This window comes from Delphinapterus leucas, chromosome 5 (assembly GCF_059928025.1).
Source record: "Delphinapterus leucas isolate spDelLeu-1000000601 "Yukka" chromosome 5, BTC_Dleu_Yukka2, whole genome shotgun sequence".
In the NCBI taxonomy this organism is placed as follows: domain Eukaryota; kingdom Metazoa; phylum Chordata; class Mammalia; order Artiodactyla; family Monodontidae; genus Delphinapterus; species Delphinapterus leucas.
Genome location: NC_143133.1, coordinates 74482609 through 74499552, shown reverse-complemented (window position 1 = coordinate 74499552; position 16944 = coordinate 74482609). Strand labels below are relative to the sequence as shown.

The 16944-nt window shown below is 42.5% G+C and overlaps 1 protein-coding gene across 4 annotated transcripts in view; it reads left to right on the top strand.

Annotated features, from left to right (window-relative positions):
• The first annotated feature begins 6296 nt into the window (after nt 1–6296).
• The window catches only part of KDR (kinase insert domain receptor), a 45425-nt gene continuing 34777 nt past the window's right edge, over nt 6297–16944 (top strand). For 3 of the 4 annotated variants that reach the window (XM_030760077.2, XM_022564010.2, XM_022564019.2), the window contains exons 1-5: nt 6383–6657; nt 10647–10740; nt 12699–12895; nt 15815–15945; nt 16234–16402. In XM_030760077.2, the coding sequence (XP_030615937.1) occupies nt 6591–6657; nt 10647–10740; nt 12699–12895; nt 15815–15945; nt 16234–16402 (658 nt within the window). In that variant the 5' untranslated portion in view covers nt 6383–6590. Of the gene's footprint in view, nt 6658–10646; nt 10741–12698; nt 12896–15814; nt 15946–16233; nt 16403–16944 lie in introns of all 4 variants that reach the window. The other variant, XM_022563990.3, reaches the window with a different exon arrangement.

Below are 16944 nucleotides of genomic sequence, written 5' to 3'. Positions count from 1 at the left end.
GTTGCTTCCTGTAAAGGTAATTGTGATGGATACCCAAGAGGCATGTGATTCTGAGGGGGAAAAAAGTGAAGAAGAAACAAAGAACAGCAGAAATGGAAATAATAAAAATAATTTGAACTTTATCAAAGTACTGAGAAGAGAGGATGCACAGAGACTGTGCTAGGCATTGAAAATACAAAATAGATTTGACCTAAACTCCTGCTTTTGAGGGAGAAACATTCACATAAACGTAGTTATATTATCATATCATAAAAGTGCTGTGTGTATATAGGAAAAAGAAAGTAATTTCCTGGCTCTGTGAATAACAAAATAGTCCAAATTAATTGGTCTAGGATAAAGTATAAATTCAGTATAGCTCTGGATATATTTATTAAGTGCATGACTATTATTTAAATGTGAATTTAAGAATGATTTGTAAGGTACATTTTACATAGCTAGTACATATCATTTGAACCCCACAGTATTTTTGATGATAGCTGTATTTAACTACACATATCATGATAAGTATGTAATGTACAGGGTACATTTTACTAAATAAGCATCAACATCATGCATTTCACCATTCTTATTATACCTTAACCACCATCCTTCTACACAACCACCTGCTCAAGTAAGATTTAACCTCTGCCTGTTTTTTCTGGGAGGATCTCAATTGAAGAAGGCAGTTGAATAAAAAGCTAAAACTTTACTTGGGAAGGACATTTGAGCTGGGTATTGAAGGTCAAATAAAAGTTTTCTAAGACACTAAAGGACAAAAAAAAATCCATGGCAGAAAACAAATACCCCAAATGCCCAAGTGATTATGTACATAGGAGCAACTGCTTCTCTTTGAAGGGGTAAGGAGTTGAAGATCCAGTTGGGTTGGGGTTCCTGGGGCAGGGGAGAGGGAGATCTAGTTACCTGCCTTTAATTCTGCCTTGATTGTCACAGAGTGATTCTCCTAAGTCACCCTTGGCCTTCCATCCACCTAGGAAAATGGAAGCCATCATCATGGAGAGGCTGAGGGAGCCAATGGCATCTATTGACTCAGCCTCACCCCTTGAAGGAGACCAGTTCTCATCAAGAAACTATGTGCTTGGGGCTTCCCTGGTGGCGCAGTGGTTGAGAGTCCGCTTGCCGATGCAGGGGACACGGGTTCGTGCCCCGGTCCGGGAAGATCCCACATGCTGCGGAGCGGCTGGGCCCGTGAGACATGGTCGCTGAGCCTGCACGTCCGGAGCCTGTGCTCCGCAACGGGAGGGGCCACAACAGTGAGAGGCCCGCGTACCGCCAAAAAAAAAAAAAAAAAAGAAACTATGTGCTTGAATTATACTCCAATAAAGATGTTTAAAAAAAAAGAAGGGAAGCATGTTAAATAAAAATATTAAACTATTCCCTTAAAAAAAAAAAAAGAAAGAAAGAAACTATATGCCTGGAGGAATCTGTCTTGGATGTTTACTACCTCTCTGCTTTAAGTCCTGATTCCACTACTTTTAGTTGTGGGACTTTGGAAAAGTTACTTAAACCTTCAAATCTCATCCCCCACCCCCATATGAAAATAATTATAATATCTTCACTGAGTTATTGTAAACATTACAATAAGTTAAGCGAAAGAAAATGCCTGGCATATAGTAAGTGCTCCAAAAATCGACTTACTATTATTATTATAAAAAAAAAAGCAAAGAGTGTCTTGATTTTTAACCAATCATTAACTAATGGTGAGAAAACTATGCATTGATTGTTTGCAAAGAGATAAAACAACTTTTTTTTTCTTTTTTGCAAGACTTAGGAAGGCAAAGGAACATTTACTTAAGGATAAGCAATTCCTTGTCTTCACTCTTCTTCTTCACGGAGAATTGCTAACAGTGCTTGCTGCCGTCATGGGATGTTGCAAGGATGAAGCAAAGGACGCAGCAAAGCATTCAGAACAGTGCCTGCTCACAGAATGTGCTCCGTGAGTGTTGGCTACTTTTATTATTTTCTAACATCCTTCTCTGGTGTTATGTGGATTTTCAGTTGGTTACTTAAATTCCCTGCATGCTTTCCACTTTTTAAAATTGTTGTATTTTGGGCTTCCCTGGTGGCGCAGTGGTTGAGACTCTGCCTGCCTGCCAATGCAGGGGATACAGGTTCGAGCCCTGGTCAGGGAAGATCCCACATGCCGCGGAGCAACTGGGCCTGTGAGCCACAACTACTGAGCCTGCGCGTCTGGAGCCTGTGCTCCGCAACAAGAGAGGCCGCGACGGTGAGAGGCCCGTGCACCGCGATGAAGAGTGGCCCCCGCTTGCCACAACTAGAGAAAGCCCTCGCACAGAAACGAAGACCCAACACAGCCAAAAATAAATTTACAAAATTGTTGTATTTATCCTTGTGAGATATAGCAAGCAACTATATGGGTGAGTTTGGGGAGGGCACATAGGCATGCACATTTATAGTAACTGAGATTTTTCCTGTGCAGGTGGCAAGTAATGAAGTTCTGTTTCATTTGTCTCACCAAAAGAATGGGGAGTTCGTTTTATATTTATTAGAATGTAAGACTTGATGAATGAAGCCAAACACTGATAGAAACATCCAAGGCGAGCCTGGCTTTGTGGTAACAAAACCTTCTTTTCCTTGAACATACAAAAATGTTTTAAGTTTAAGCTAAAAATAAGTCACACAGGGAGAAAAATACACATAGGTGTGTAAGGAAGGTGGATAATGAGAGATAAAGGGTGCTCAGGATCTCCCAGTGCATGATAGTCATGAGTACAATGGGCTATGAAATCCAGCCAACATCTGGCAAGGTAGTCAGGGCTCTGGTAAGTTAGAGCATAAACAAATATTGGAAACAAATTAAGTGAAGTAAACAGGAGAAAGTGACATGCAAATACGTAATCAACAAATGGCAATATTTGAAAACTATAACAGCCACTAGAAGGGAGAGTTGAATCTTGATCCATATATTTTATTTGTAAAAGTTACACTTTCTCATTTTGACAAAATGCCATAGAAATACATAAAGTAAAAAGTGCAAGTTCCCATCCACTTGCCTCTCTGCTTCAACCATTTCCCAGAGGTAATGTCAAGACCAACTATGGAAAAGTCAATGGTATTATACAAAACCGGCCAGCACTTTGATTATAGTTACTTAAAACAGGTTTTTTTAATCATGGAAAATTTTAAATGTGTAACTGTAGAGAGAATAGTAAAATGAACCTTTATGTACCCATCATCCAGCTTCCTCAGTTATTAACCTTTTGCTAGCCTTCGTATTTACTTTTTTAAGATATGAAGTCCAAAATACTGGTGGCAATGGAACAAAAGTTGGCACTGTGGAGTGTAATTTATGCAGTATGCTTTGATGATATGAACAATTTATATTCTTTGTGCACAAAGCCCGATGAAGCAGCTGGAGATACAGAGCACTCTGTGATTAAGTTAAATTTGCCTTGGGTGGAGCTATTGTGAGGACTGCTCATTTCTGCTCACGTTCACCACTGTAACCCTAGTCTCTCCTGTAATATCTAGCACGTAGTAGGACCAGAAACTGTTGTTGAAGAAATGAGCCTTATTTACCATTCAGATCTTAGCAACATGAAGGAGATAGTATAATTAATCTTTGCACAGTGTTTCCCAATGTGCATTGGGTGCTTACTATGTGCTAGGTGCTTGTGCTTACTAGGTATTAGGTCAGGCTTTATGTGCAGTAACTCATTCAATTCCTGCAAAAACCCTAGGGAGAAGGTTCTATTATCATATTTTGTGTTTCATAGATAGGCAACCAGTAAGTTGGTCAAGATCATGTGGATAGTAAAGCGGTAGACCTGGGAGGCAAGCCCAGCCAGTGTGGCCCCTGTGTACTTAGCACCACTCTTGGCTGCTTCATCCCCAAAGGTGTCTGAATACCATTTACGGGGCACTGAACACGCTTGCCTACTTTGATAGATGGTGATCTTACCTGTACTGTCTGATTAACTCACAAATCACTCCTTTGCAGCAGTGCCAGATAATGGGAGGGTGTTGCACATGGAACAGACTTAAAAAAAAAAAAAAAAGAAAGAAAACAAAAAAAACCCCACCAGACTTTGTCATTTTTCATGAACACAAGGTACTTCTTAGTGCTGTGTGGGAGGGAATGTGGTAGACTGATTTCATTGAGACCCTGCCAAATTCTGGTCTTGTGGCCATCAAAGACGCATCATTTCCTCCAAGACTTCTAAAGGGGGCTATTACCATGGGCCTGCAGGTTCTGGTTTGCATTCAGAGGAGACACTATCTTCTTAAGTGAGACGTGGAAGAGGAAGTGTCATGAATTGTAAATAAAGCTGAGAGAGAAGAATTGTTTGGAGATGGAGATGGAGAAAAACTGCCTGCTCCAAACCAGGTTCCATCTCCCTCCCCCTTATCCAGCTTTGCCAGAGCCCATCCTGTTTTCCTTGCTAAGTTTACTTGCAGGAAGAAAGGAGTTTCTTTTAAGTATACCCCTGGCCCTGACGAATACCTCCTAGATTAAATATTAGTGCATCTATACAGTGCAACACCATGCCACTATGAAAAGGAACAAGATGGAGCCCTAAAGCTTGATGTAGAATGACCTCCAAGTTATATTTTAAAGTGAAAAAAGCCAACACTCAAGCAGTATTTATACCAAGGGTACCCTTTGTGGAAGGAGGAGCATGATATACTTATACCTATATGTGCATAGAATTTGCTTGGGAAAAAAGGAAAGGTAAAAATGCCTGCCTCTGCCGAAGGAAGGACTTTTCATTCTAAACCTTTTCATATTAAAAAGATTTTTTAGGGCTTCCCTGGTGGCACAGTGGTTGAGAGTCCGCCTGCCGATGCAGGGGACACGGGTTCGTGCCCCGGTCCGGGAAGATCCCACATGCCGCGGAGCGGCTGGGCCCGTGAGCCATGGCCGCTGAGCCTGCGCGTCCGGAGCCTGTGCTCCGCAACGGGAGGGGCCACAACAGTGAGAGGCCCGCATACCGCAAAAAAAAAAAAAAAAAAAAAAGAGAAGAGAGGAAACACTTTACATTAATGTGTATTTCAGGAGGAGGAGTTTGGACTAGATATAGAAATAAAATATTTGTACCTCTTCATCTCCCTGAAGGATGGTCCTTTAAGTTGTCATTTAAAAGCACCTGCGAAGTAAGAGACGGAGGGATCTGGAAGATCCCATTTAATGAAGTTAGGGGTCATCTGTCACTTCCCAGGTGTGGGGACAGATGGAGAAAAAAGAAGAACAAATATAGTTAGAAAGGAAACAGAGAGTCTACAGAGCCACAAGGAATCTACACCTGCTGAGAGAGTTGGGAGGTTTGGTACAGAGTGTTCTGGGTGCCCAGCGTCTGGCCAGTAACTCATTGTCTCATTGTCAAAGTGAGACAGGGTCTGGGCTTTGCTTCATTGCGTCTCCAGGGAAGCCCGCCGCTGCGGGCCTCCTTCCCCGCGGCTTAAGGGGAGCTTGGCTGGAAGCTGTGCTCTGAAAATGCCCGGGAAGCGTCAAGCGACGGACTCCTGGTCGGGTAACCCGGTGGACAAAACCTTTTCTCAAGGAAACCCACACGCGCCGCGGATATTCGAGAGCCCTGGGTACTTCCAGCTGCCCGGAGGCCTGAGGTAGGTTTTTGGTGAAAGCCAGGTAAGAGGGGGAGGGTCTCAAATTTAAATGCTTTGGGGGGCGAGGCAGGTAACTTAAAAACAGTTGAAGCCGTCAGGTGTAAGAGGAAATAGTGGGAACTTTGGAGAGCTGGGCAAGTGAATATTCGGACTAAAGGCATTCAGTTTCAGATTTTTAAACTACAGCTGTGCTGGCCAAGCAAAACACTCATACTGGCTGTAGTCACAGTTCGCGATCCTGCATTCGCCTCTGCTCAGTATCCGCTTCTGCCTCGTTTCTTCAGCCTGCCGCTGATCCTCAGCCTGTGCCCCAGCCACTTCAGAGGCGCGCAGAGCCAAGACCGTCCCAAACTTTGGCGCTCCTCCTGAGGGCGCAGTGTCCCTCGCAGCACTCCCAGTGTTGCTCCGCAACATCTCGGGGCGGGAGGGCAGCCACCGACTGAAACTTGGAGTGGCTCAGAACCCGTTATGGGCTACATTTTCTTTCAGAAATGGAGTGGTTGCGCCCGGAACGTTCACCCTCGGGCCACTCCGGGCCAGACGCAGTCCGGTGCAAGTGGGGAGATGGGGAGATGTAGTGGGCGTGGGAAGCACCGGGTCCACTCACAGAACCCGGCTGAGGGGCGGGGCCGGCTGCGAAGGGAAGCCCCGCCCCGCATAGCCCCGCCCCCGCGCTCTAGAGTTTCGGCTCTGGCTCCCCACCCAGCACTGAATCCCGGGACCCCGGGAGAGCCGGAGGTATACGGTTGTGTTTCGTCTGCCCGCACGGGGTATCACTTGCCCGCTACAGAAAGCCCTAAGCTGTCTGGCAGTCGGGATACCCTCTCCTGCTGGCACCCGCAGACGCCCCTGCAGCCGCGGCCGAAGCCGGGGCACCCTCGCCCTGAGAGCGTCGGAGCCCTGCGCGGCGGCGCGCATTCCACCTCCGCGCCTTGTTCGGGGAGCAGGACCAGGGAGAGAGAACCGCCGGTCGAGTTCTGGGCACTGCGCCCGGCGCGAGGTGCGGGATGGAGAGCAAGGCGCTGCTGGCCTTTGCTCTGTGGCTCTGCGTGGAGACCCGGGCTGCCTCTGTGGGTAAGGAGCCCACTCCCTCGGAGGAAAGCGGAGAGGTCGGGTACGGGCGGAGAGATAGGGATGCGGAGAGGACCTGGAGGCCGGACCTAACTGGGAGTCATAGATCTGGAGAGGTGAAAGTGACTTCACACTGTGTTTTTTCATTTACCAAAGAGGAAACTGAAGCTCAGTGACTGGCCTAAGATTACGCAGCGAGTTGGTGGTCTCCTGAGCCCAGTTCCATTTCCGCCATTCTGGCCTCCGACAGGGCCTGGGCTGGAGCGTGTCCTGCAGAGCCGATACACCCGTGCTCTTAGGAGGCGGGAGTGGGAAAGCGCCTGTGGCTGGCAGGCAGGAGGTGCCCCCGCGGGCGGGAACAGGCGGTGAAACGTTGTCCGGCTGCGCGCACCATCCTAGCCAGGACGCGGGGAAGGAAGCCCTTAGGGGGCCGCGAGCCGGCTCGGCAGACGGCAGCGTGCGCGTAGCTCTGCCTCTGTAGGAGTCGAACCGGGAACCCGGTCTACTGTTCCCTTTTGGTTCGAACTCACAAACACACCCAATGTATAAGGTGGGGTTAGGGGAGAGGGAAACTTTTTCTTCTTCCTGGTGCAGGACGCCGCTCTCCTCGCAGAGAGAAAGGGGAATTGGGCTTGGACCTGGGGCTGTGACAGCTTCCCGAACTGTCTCCAAGTAATAGTCACCTTCTCATGTAAAACAGTTTAACATTTTTCAAAGCGCTTTGGTCTTTCGGGTAAGCACAGGTCAGAAGTTCACGTTCTGAAAACTTGCTCTGAAGGTTTTGGTACCTAGATTGGGCGCCACTCGCCACTCTCCTTGTCTAAAATTTCACTCTCCTTCAAGATTAGGAACACGCATGCCCTTGGTGCAATAAATTCTCTCTCTCCCCCATCCCTATTTCCTTCTCTGTTTATCTCTCTCTTTCTCATCTCTCTCTAATCTCTTTCCTGTAGCCAGTTTGTTGATTTACAGATTTCCACTCTTTGGAGGGTGAGAAAGGGGAGAGGGTGGAAAAGGAAGAAAAGGTAAAATGATTCAGGTGAAAATTCCTTATAAATTAAAGAATCACATGTCTTTTTTTTTTTAAAGACACCCACACACATGTATAGTAACAAGATCATCTGTCTATAGTTACTGAATTTTCTGAATAACGACTTGGTTCATCCAGGCCAGCTCCACCAGGAACACTCATTTGTCCCTGACAAGACCTGTCTCTTCCCCTTTATGGTGAGAGAATGAAGCTCTGGAACTTGTGGTTTGTTCTGTATCCCACAAAGAAGTGAGTTGCTTTTAAGCCTGGGGTGTTTCATAGCACAGCAGTAGTAACCGTAATCGGGCTGCCCTGAATATAATGATGAGGTTGCCCTTTTGGAGTGTGTGACTTGCTTAATTGGATTGGGCTATAATTGATGCCATCAAATTCTAGAGACAGAGGCACTGTTGTTTTTCCTTCCTGTCTTTGAGCTGGAAGGGTAATAGTGCACAAATGAATTAATTTTGGCTATGGAATTTGAACATAGAAGAGCTTTTTATTGAGTAGCAGCGTATGTACTTCTTAGAGTTATTTCTTTAGAACTTTCTGAAGAGCAGAACTCAAACTTGTCAGTGAAAATGAATGAAGCTTATTGGAGCAAAAAGAAATTGAGTGTTGGTCTACGTATATGAATTTGAAGTTATCATTATTGATAGCCTTGTTGAATAGTTTTTTGTTGGAGACATGTCTCTAGAATAGTATGGTGTTGTTTTGGCTCCCTATGAATGGAGAACCTTTTTTTTTTTTAACATTGGAAAGTGTGTCTAGAGTGTGAGATAATCTGTGGCAGTGATTTACAGGAGAGGTTCAAGAATCTTTTATTTTTGTGGTGGGGTGAGCTTGGCTTAATTAGAGCTTAGTCTTTACTACCATTTTTTTCTCACATGAATGTGCCCAAATAATGGGTGCTTTCTCATTTGGGTCATCATAGGAATTGTATTAAGTTACTGTTTTTGACATGTTTCTCAACCTAGTGTTTCCCAGTCAAGTTTGATATCTGTGCTCATCCAAATGAATTATTTTCATTTTCCTTCTGTGACACACAATGGGGCTCCATGATTGGAAGACTTTTCTTTTGCTTTTAAACACTTTGCTTTATTGTTTGCCTACTTTGGGAGCAGTTATTTCCTTCATATTGAAAAGTGCTCTGCTGATTAACTGAGCATGACCACCCAGACCAATAGCCATCCAACAGTGGCCCGTAGACCATGTATGACCGCGTCACCTACAAATGCAGATTTGTAGGCCTAGGCATATTCTGACATGTGCTAAAGTTTAAGAACCACTGCCCCAAACCCATGGCAGTTCCAACGCCAGTTAGTTCCTGAGATTTATTGATATAATTTCCAGTTAAAAAAATTTTTTTTAATTTTGATTAACAAATCTACAGCAACCTGTTTTACACATCTAAGTGAGCGTATGAGAGCACGAGCCATTAGCTGTTCATTCTGCCTGCAGCTGTTGACGTTGGGGTCCACAGATTCAATGCTGTGCATATTTACACTGGATATTTGCTCGTACTCTATTTATTCATACTCTTTCATATTTGCTAATACTCTTTTATTTGCCCAGCAATGTCAATCCCAGTTTAGGCCTAGAGAGTCATTTGTTCTTAGTGGATGTGAGTTAAGGATCGTAAGAAGCTTGGGTGCTTACCCAGCATCAATCACTTTTTAAGGTGGTGTTTTGAAGATCTAGATATGAGTTAAGACCCTGACATGGTGGACAGTTTTTCTTTCTCTGATGCTTTATCAACACCTGGTAGTTCTTTGCATTTAGTTGGCAGAGAACTCAGTCTTCTTGCTGTAGAGTGACCCATGGCAAGGAATCTGTCCCATGGTATATTTAGGTAGACACTTTTCCTGTGTTCCAAGCTTGGTGTCAGGACAAGCTCAGCGCTTTGATCAGTAAGCTGAGATTCCCCAGTTGTAATTCATTAGCATTACCCTTTTTTTAACTTATTTTTTCTTTAATTTTATTATTTATTTACGACTGCACTGGGTCTTCGTAGCTGTGTGAAAGCTTTCTCTAGTTGCGGCGAGCAGGGACTACTCTTCATTGTGGTGCACAGGCTTCTCACTGCCATGGCTTCTCTTGTTGCAGAGCATGGGCTCTAGGTGCACGGGCTTCAGTAGCTGAAGCATGTGGTCTCAGTAGTGGTGGCTCGCGGGCTCTAGAGCGGGGGCTAAGTAGTTGTGGTGCACAGGCTTAGTTGCTCCGCGGCATGAGGGATCTTCCCAGAGCAGGGATCAAACTCATGTCCCCTGCACTAGCAGGCAGATTCTTAACCACTGAACTACCAGGGAAGTCCTGCATTACCCTTTTTAAGTTCTGTTTTCTGAAGGAAAGTATATGCATGTTATATGACATGGGAACATGTTTCTTTCCTCACTTCCTCTCATCTAGTTTTAATGTACAGTCTTTCAACCTTGGCAGTTCAGTTACCAGAGGAAATGCACTAGAAAATTGATAAAGGAAAATGAGACAATGTCATGGACATTCCCACCCCCCTCAAAGTACATGGATGAACTATATAGAAATCTCTCTAAGTAGTATTCATTAATCAGCAATTTAGTCAAATGTGTGCATCCTATGTTTTATAAGAAATGTCAGTGGGTCCTTTCCCAGGGGAGTGAGATCATCAGATGAAGGTTCATTTGGTTTCAATGTCCCATATCCTTTTGTAAGACCTTGAAGTTGGCAATGCAGGAAAACAGGAACTCCACCCTCGCTCAATGAATTGCAGAACTGTTGTGTTGGTTTATGACCATCTGCCCATTCTTCCTGTTATGACACAGCTTGTGAACTTTTACTGGGAATGGTGAAAAGTAAATTCACAAGTTTTACACAATGAATTGCTGAAGAGGTCTTTTAAAGTATAGGGTGTGCATTGTTTATGGAAGGTGTTTCCTATTGGGTCTGAGTGGCAATTATATTCATTTATTTAATTTGTTTCTAGGTTTGTCTAGCGTTTCTCTTGATCCACCCAGGCTCAGCATAAAAAAAGACATACTTACAATTATGGCTAACACAACGCTTCAAATTACTTGCAGGTAAGGATACATTTTAGATTCAGATTTCCTGTGTCAAATATCATTGTTTATTAAAGAAAAAATAATTTCCATACAGCAGAATTATAATAGAGTCTTCATAATTGTGTATAAGTAGTGAGGTTTCTAAGAGCTAATGTAATAATGAAAACATGAGGAAGGTCTTCTCTGGAAAATTCTGTACAATTTTGCTGGCATTTTTTTCCTACTACCCTCTGCCAACACACACATACACACACACACACACACACACACACACACACACACACACACACACACCCTAATAACCAGTATAGCACCTAGCGTATATTATGTAATACACATTCAATAAATATTGAATGAATAAATGAAATCTTTAGAGTTAAAGAAGTTTGGGGACGTATTTGTTATACTCAGAATGGCTCTTAGACATCTGTTTAGCACTTTTCAAGAACTTTATTTTATGGTAAAATTCTGACTGTAGTTGCAATTTTATATTCAGTCATTAATATTGCTGAGTGCATGTCAAGCTCTGACCTGAGGTTCTGGCATGTCTCTTTCACCAGCTAGCAAGAAGTCATGCTCTTGATTTTTGCTAGCTGGGGAAATAGGCCTCTTTGACAAGATGAGGAGGCGTCTAAATTTTGCTTTCCAGCCCCTACCTCAGGGAGAAAAGTAGAAGACTTTAGGGTTTAATGTAGTGATTATGCATGACAGAGCCAGAGGCTTCTTGGGACCGGTGTGGTTTTGGCAGAAGTGGTGGGTAGAGGTGATCTTGCCCCCTGAGAACAGTGCTGATGGTCCACAAAGAACCTTGGGGAGCTTGTTGCCATTGTTTTTGCTTGATGAATGCCAAGTGTTCAGCACAGTGACACAGATCTGTTTTAGCTTGCTGAGTGTAAAGGATACCCTAGTTGCCTTATCAAGGGTAGGGCACCAATACCCAACCCTTGGGAAAAAACGTAGTAACAGGTGCTGTTTGCCTAGCTTTGCTACTTCAAGATGCATTTCTCAGCAGATTTTCCTCTTACCCACCCTTAACAACAAAGGTTATTTAAAATTCCCCAAGATTCTATATATACTCCTCTTATATCCCCAGAAAAACAATGGAGTGTGTTAAAAGTAACTTCATTAATGTAACTGCAACTTCGTGGAAATTTCAAGTTCTTTAAAGAAGGGTCAGTGATGTTACATTCTTCTTGATGTTGACTGTCTTCCTTGGGGCTTTGTAGAGAAATGCTGCAATGAAAGTAATCTGTGCTTTAATGCCATCCTTCCAAGGTCCTACGAGGCCCTTAGACAGTTGCATCCCCTCCCTTCCTAACCTCACCTCTTACTCTCCCGACTGCCCACTCTTCTCTAGCTACTCTGGCTTCCTTGCCATTCCCCGAATACTCCAGATAGGCACCCACCCCAGGGCCTTGACATTGGCTGTTCCCTCTGCCTGAAACTCTGTTCCTCCTGATATCTATATGGCCCACTTCACCAAGCCCCCTCCCTCTAGAACTCTTCACTTGTTTCTTTGCCTCTTCTAGACTTTCTTCATAGTATTTATCACCACCTTTTATACAACATATTTTACTTACTTTTTAAAAGTTTCAGCTTTATTGAAGTTTACTTACTTTTTTACTGCCTGTCTCCTCCAACTAGACTCAAGTTCCATGAAGGCAATGATTTTTATCTGATTTGTTCACTGCTGTATTCCCAGTCTTCAACAACGTTTGACACATAGCACATGCTTAATAAATATTTGTTGGTTGAATAAAATAAGTAATAGAAAACTCGGGAATCCTTATAAGTGATTTCTGAAGCTGAGACTCTGGCTTTTTGTCATTTGTCCGTATAATCTGTCATTGTTGGTAGAAGGCTATGAATCTGTCTGTTGAGGAGTTTGTATAAGTTTGAGAACTAAACCTTCTATTTTCTTAGAAACAGCCTCGTAGGCATTTCACTTAAATACTTGCTTGGAATGAATTTTTCAGGGGTCAGAGGGACTTGGACTGGCTTTGGCCCAACAACCAGAGCGGCTCTGAGAAAAGAGTGGAGGTGACGGATTGCAGTGACAGTGCCTTATGTAAGATGCTCACCATTCCAAAAGTGATCGGAAATGATACTGGAGCCTACAAGTGCTTCTACCGGGACACTGACATGGCCTCCGTCGTCTATGTGTATGTTCAAGGTAAGTGGTTAAATGGAATTCACTTCCCAAGTTAATATACCAGTTACAAAACACAATAGGTGCAAAGAAGAATCCGGACAACAAAGGCTCGCTCTAAAGGCTCTCTGCCAACAGGAATCTACAAAATTCTTCTCTCCCAAGGCTTCCTCTGAGTACAAGACTCAGTGATTTGTTCTGCAGTTTGGGCCTTGCTACATCTCTATTGCCCAATTAGTTTGGTTCTGATCTTTGTTTCTAAGGGAAATCTGTGTTCACAGTTGGCAATGGAGATTTATAAGAAGTCTTCTGATGTTTGAGAAAAAAAACCCTGAAATCCTCGAAAAGGAAGATTCAGGGGAGAATTATGGAGAGGTTTCTGTGGAGAGATAGGTTATCTGCAGCAGATTCGGAGATTTCCCCAAGAATGCACAGGGAGTCAGCCAAGGGCTCTGGAGCTTTTTTTGTTCATAGGAACTTTTCTTTTCCCACTTACACTTTATAAAAAACAATTTCCATACACTTGTGCAAATAAAGTCACTGTCTCAAAAGGCCTTTGGAGGACAGTGTTTCCTTTGCTTGTGTGGTCTGAGATCTTGGACGACACGCTCCATCTTTCTACAGTTTGCAATTTGGGATTTACACTGTGGAGGCCAACTTAACATCCATGTAGGGTAAACTCCATGTCACACGTATTTAGCATTTATAATCTGAATTATTCTTTCCTTCGTGTTTCAAAAATCTTATGCTAACTTAAGAAAACCTGACTTAACTAATGAGATATGAATCATATAACTTGGGTGGGTATAAGTCTATAGTATAATATTTTGCTTAGATATACTAAATATTTTTCTTTTCAGTAAAGATGAGCTTTTTAGACATTTTATTTGTACATTTACATACCTCTGTACATCCTAGAGAATTTGAAGCAGGTGAAGATGGCTTAGACATTTTTCCAGAAGCATCTTTTACAGAACAGGAATTTCATCAGCTTTGGGAGACACACTTGCACATCTCCATTTGCGTTTCAATAGTGCAGTATGGTCAGTGCAAGGGAAGAATGGGGACCACATCAGAATAACGTATGTCACTCCTGGATTGCACAATATTTGAGAATTACTTTTGCCCAGGGTAAGCACAGTCCAAGGTAGAATTTTGTGCTCTCCTCCCCTCTGCAGAAGTTGAAAGAGACAAGGCCCAGATCTTCGAGAATTTCTGGCTCCTTTTGATCTGGCAGTCTTGGGAGATCAGGCTTTCTCAGAAGATTGCAAGGATTTCCTGCTTTCAGGCTGTCTGGAAATACTACAAGATGAACCTCTCCCATAATATCTCGTTATTTCCTTCTCCCCAAGTCAGGAAACCTGGAGACATGTGAAAATTCATTTCATGAGTTACAGTAAATATTTTATTTTGAGAGGATGGGTGGTTGTTTGGGTTTCTTTTGTTTATTTCCTCTTTTTGGGATACTGAAATAGAATTGATTTACTGAATAGCTTTAGTCTTACGTCAAGGGGTTAATTTAGCTTCCAAAGACTTGCTCTGTAAGCAAGCTATGTAATATTTCATAGCATGCAGATGAAAGGTAGGTAATACGAAGAAGTAGCAATCCCCAGCACTGTTTATTTGTACACTGCCTGTCTCTGAGTATACCATCAAATTCTGCTTCCTGTCTAAGCCTGGCGTTCTAGGAGGTGAGTTGTCCAAGATTTTGGTCATGAAGTTTAACAGTGGAAAAGAAAACATTGAAGTATTCCCTATGGATGGTCCTTTAATATCCCCTCTGGTCCCCACCTTACTTCCTTAGTCTTCTGACCCCATTCCCTCCAGCAATGGATGGAGCCGGGAAGTGGGTCTTGGTCTCGTAAGATAATGACTATGGCATGTGGTGGCTGGATTGGCTGCCTTTCTGTGCTGTCCAGCTGGGAGGGAAATCAAACTTCTGCTGTTGCAGGGAATTAGCTGCTTTTCTCCCCTTTGGTTTAATTAACTCTTTCTTTCCTTGAACCAAACATCCTGAAGAGCTCTGAAAATGCTTGGTCAGGTGTGTTGGGGAGAGTGGCATGAACCATTATCTCTCTGAGATTTCAGGCATGGCTTCACACCCATCAACTGTATCTCTGGGAAAAGGAGTCGTTTCCCAGCAGCGTGTTAACATCATACGAACAGTGTTTGAACGGCATTAAAATCTCTTTTGTTTTTTTCTCAGTCTTTGCCATGGTGGCTTTTCAGGCTTTTGTCATTGAAGATATTAATGATTGCTGAATCTTAAACTAAATGCAATTAAACAGGAAACATAAACAATTTAACTATTCAACATTATTATATAAAGAATCTTATATCTAGTCTTCACAATCTTAAAATACTCACGTGAAACTTTGTCTTGTATTATTGAATTAAAAATCGTTAGTCATTTCTTTACTTTAAAGAATCTTTGGGAGCCATTAACCTATTTTCATGACAGTTACACTATTTGCCTTAAGAGAGAGAACATGACGTTTTTAACATCAAAAAACTCCGTAGGTAAACTATACAGGTTTAACTTTAAATTTACTTTAAAACTTATGTACATGAAAGATGTATAGTGCATATGAAAATGTATATGAAAATGAAGACGTGTGCTCCCTCACTTTGAAAAAACTGTAATGATCAATCTGCTTAAATGTGGAACCTATAAAGTACACTCTACTTGTTGATCATCAGTGCAAAAGGAGCCAGTCTCATTCTGGGAGTTTTCTTCCAGATTTTTCACACATACACACCCCCCCCTCCTGTAGCATAACCTTGGAGCCAGATATTTACCAGCAGACCTACCTCTGGATTCCTTTGCCTAGTGTGAAATGTCTTTCCCAATAGTTTACTTCTCTGGTTAGAGTTTATGAACCTGAAAGATGACCCACTTTTCCAGTAAATGCCATTAACTAATGGAATTACATTTTCTTCTAGATTACAGATCTCCGTTTATTGCTTCGGTCAGTGACCAACATGGAGTTGTGTACATCACTGAGAACAAAAACAAAACTGTGGTGATTCCATGTCTGGGGACCATTTCAAACCTCAATGTGTCACTTTGTGCAGTAAGTTACATCTTCTTTCTTCATTTCTTACCCTTTCATAGTATTAAGCTAGTATTAAGATGGGTAGCCTGTTTATAACATTATATATATTATAAATATATATATATATTACATGCATTATATAACATTAAGTCAACAATGAGTTTTAAAGGAAACTTTAGGAAGGGTCAAAATGACAAGAAATAAAACCAATTTGTATTCTTAAAATAAGATGAATTCTTTAGTGTTCATGGTTTTTACTTTTGGATAGCACTTGATTAAATATTTGATATTTCTTTTTCTACCCAGAGGTATCCAGAAAAGAGGTTTGTTCCTGATGGTAACAGAATTTCCTGGGACAGCAAGAAAGGCTTCACTATTCCCAGCTACATGATCAGCTATGCTGGCATGGTCTTCTGTGAAGCAAAAATTAATGATGAAAGTTACCAGTCTATTATGTACATAGTTGTGGTTGTAGGTAAGAGGACAATTCCTTTCTGTATCATTAATGTCAGACAATAAAGATTAGTTTCTTATATTAAGATTCTGGAGGACAAGAGATATTGAGAAATATATTATTTCAAGATTTGTTGTTAAGCAATTCACTACATCCGCTCTTCTCTACCCAGTAAACCTAGTGCAACTGAGGTTTTTCTCCTTCCTTACCAAGACCAAGGATGAATAAGAGTTCTGTTATGGGAGCGTATTGTTTGGAAAATTCCATGTTCAGAGCATTGCTTGGCATCAAGTCTTTTAATTATACCTATTTTATGGAAAGTTTGGTAGCTTTCTAAAGCCGGCCGCATTGACTATTGACCTCTCAGATTTTACTGCTTTTCTGTCCACTGGGCTACAACATCTTTGAGATCCATTTAGGGCTGCTTTGTGGATCTCTGTAGACCATTTTCCTGGGAGTTAACCAAGGTTTGGGGAGGCCCTCAGGGAAAAATGATGTGACACATTTTGAAGTTGCATCATGTCTGAAAAAATGTGTGCCAAGTTATAGATTTTGGGTTCCCT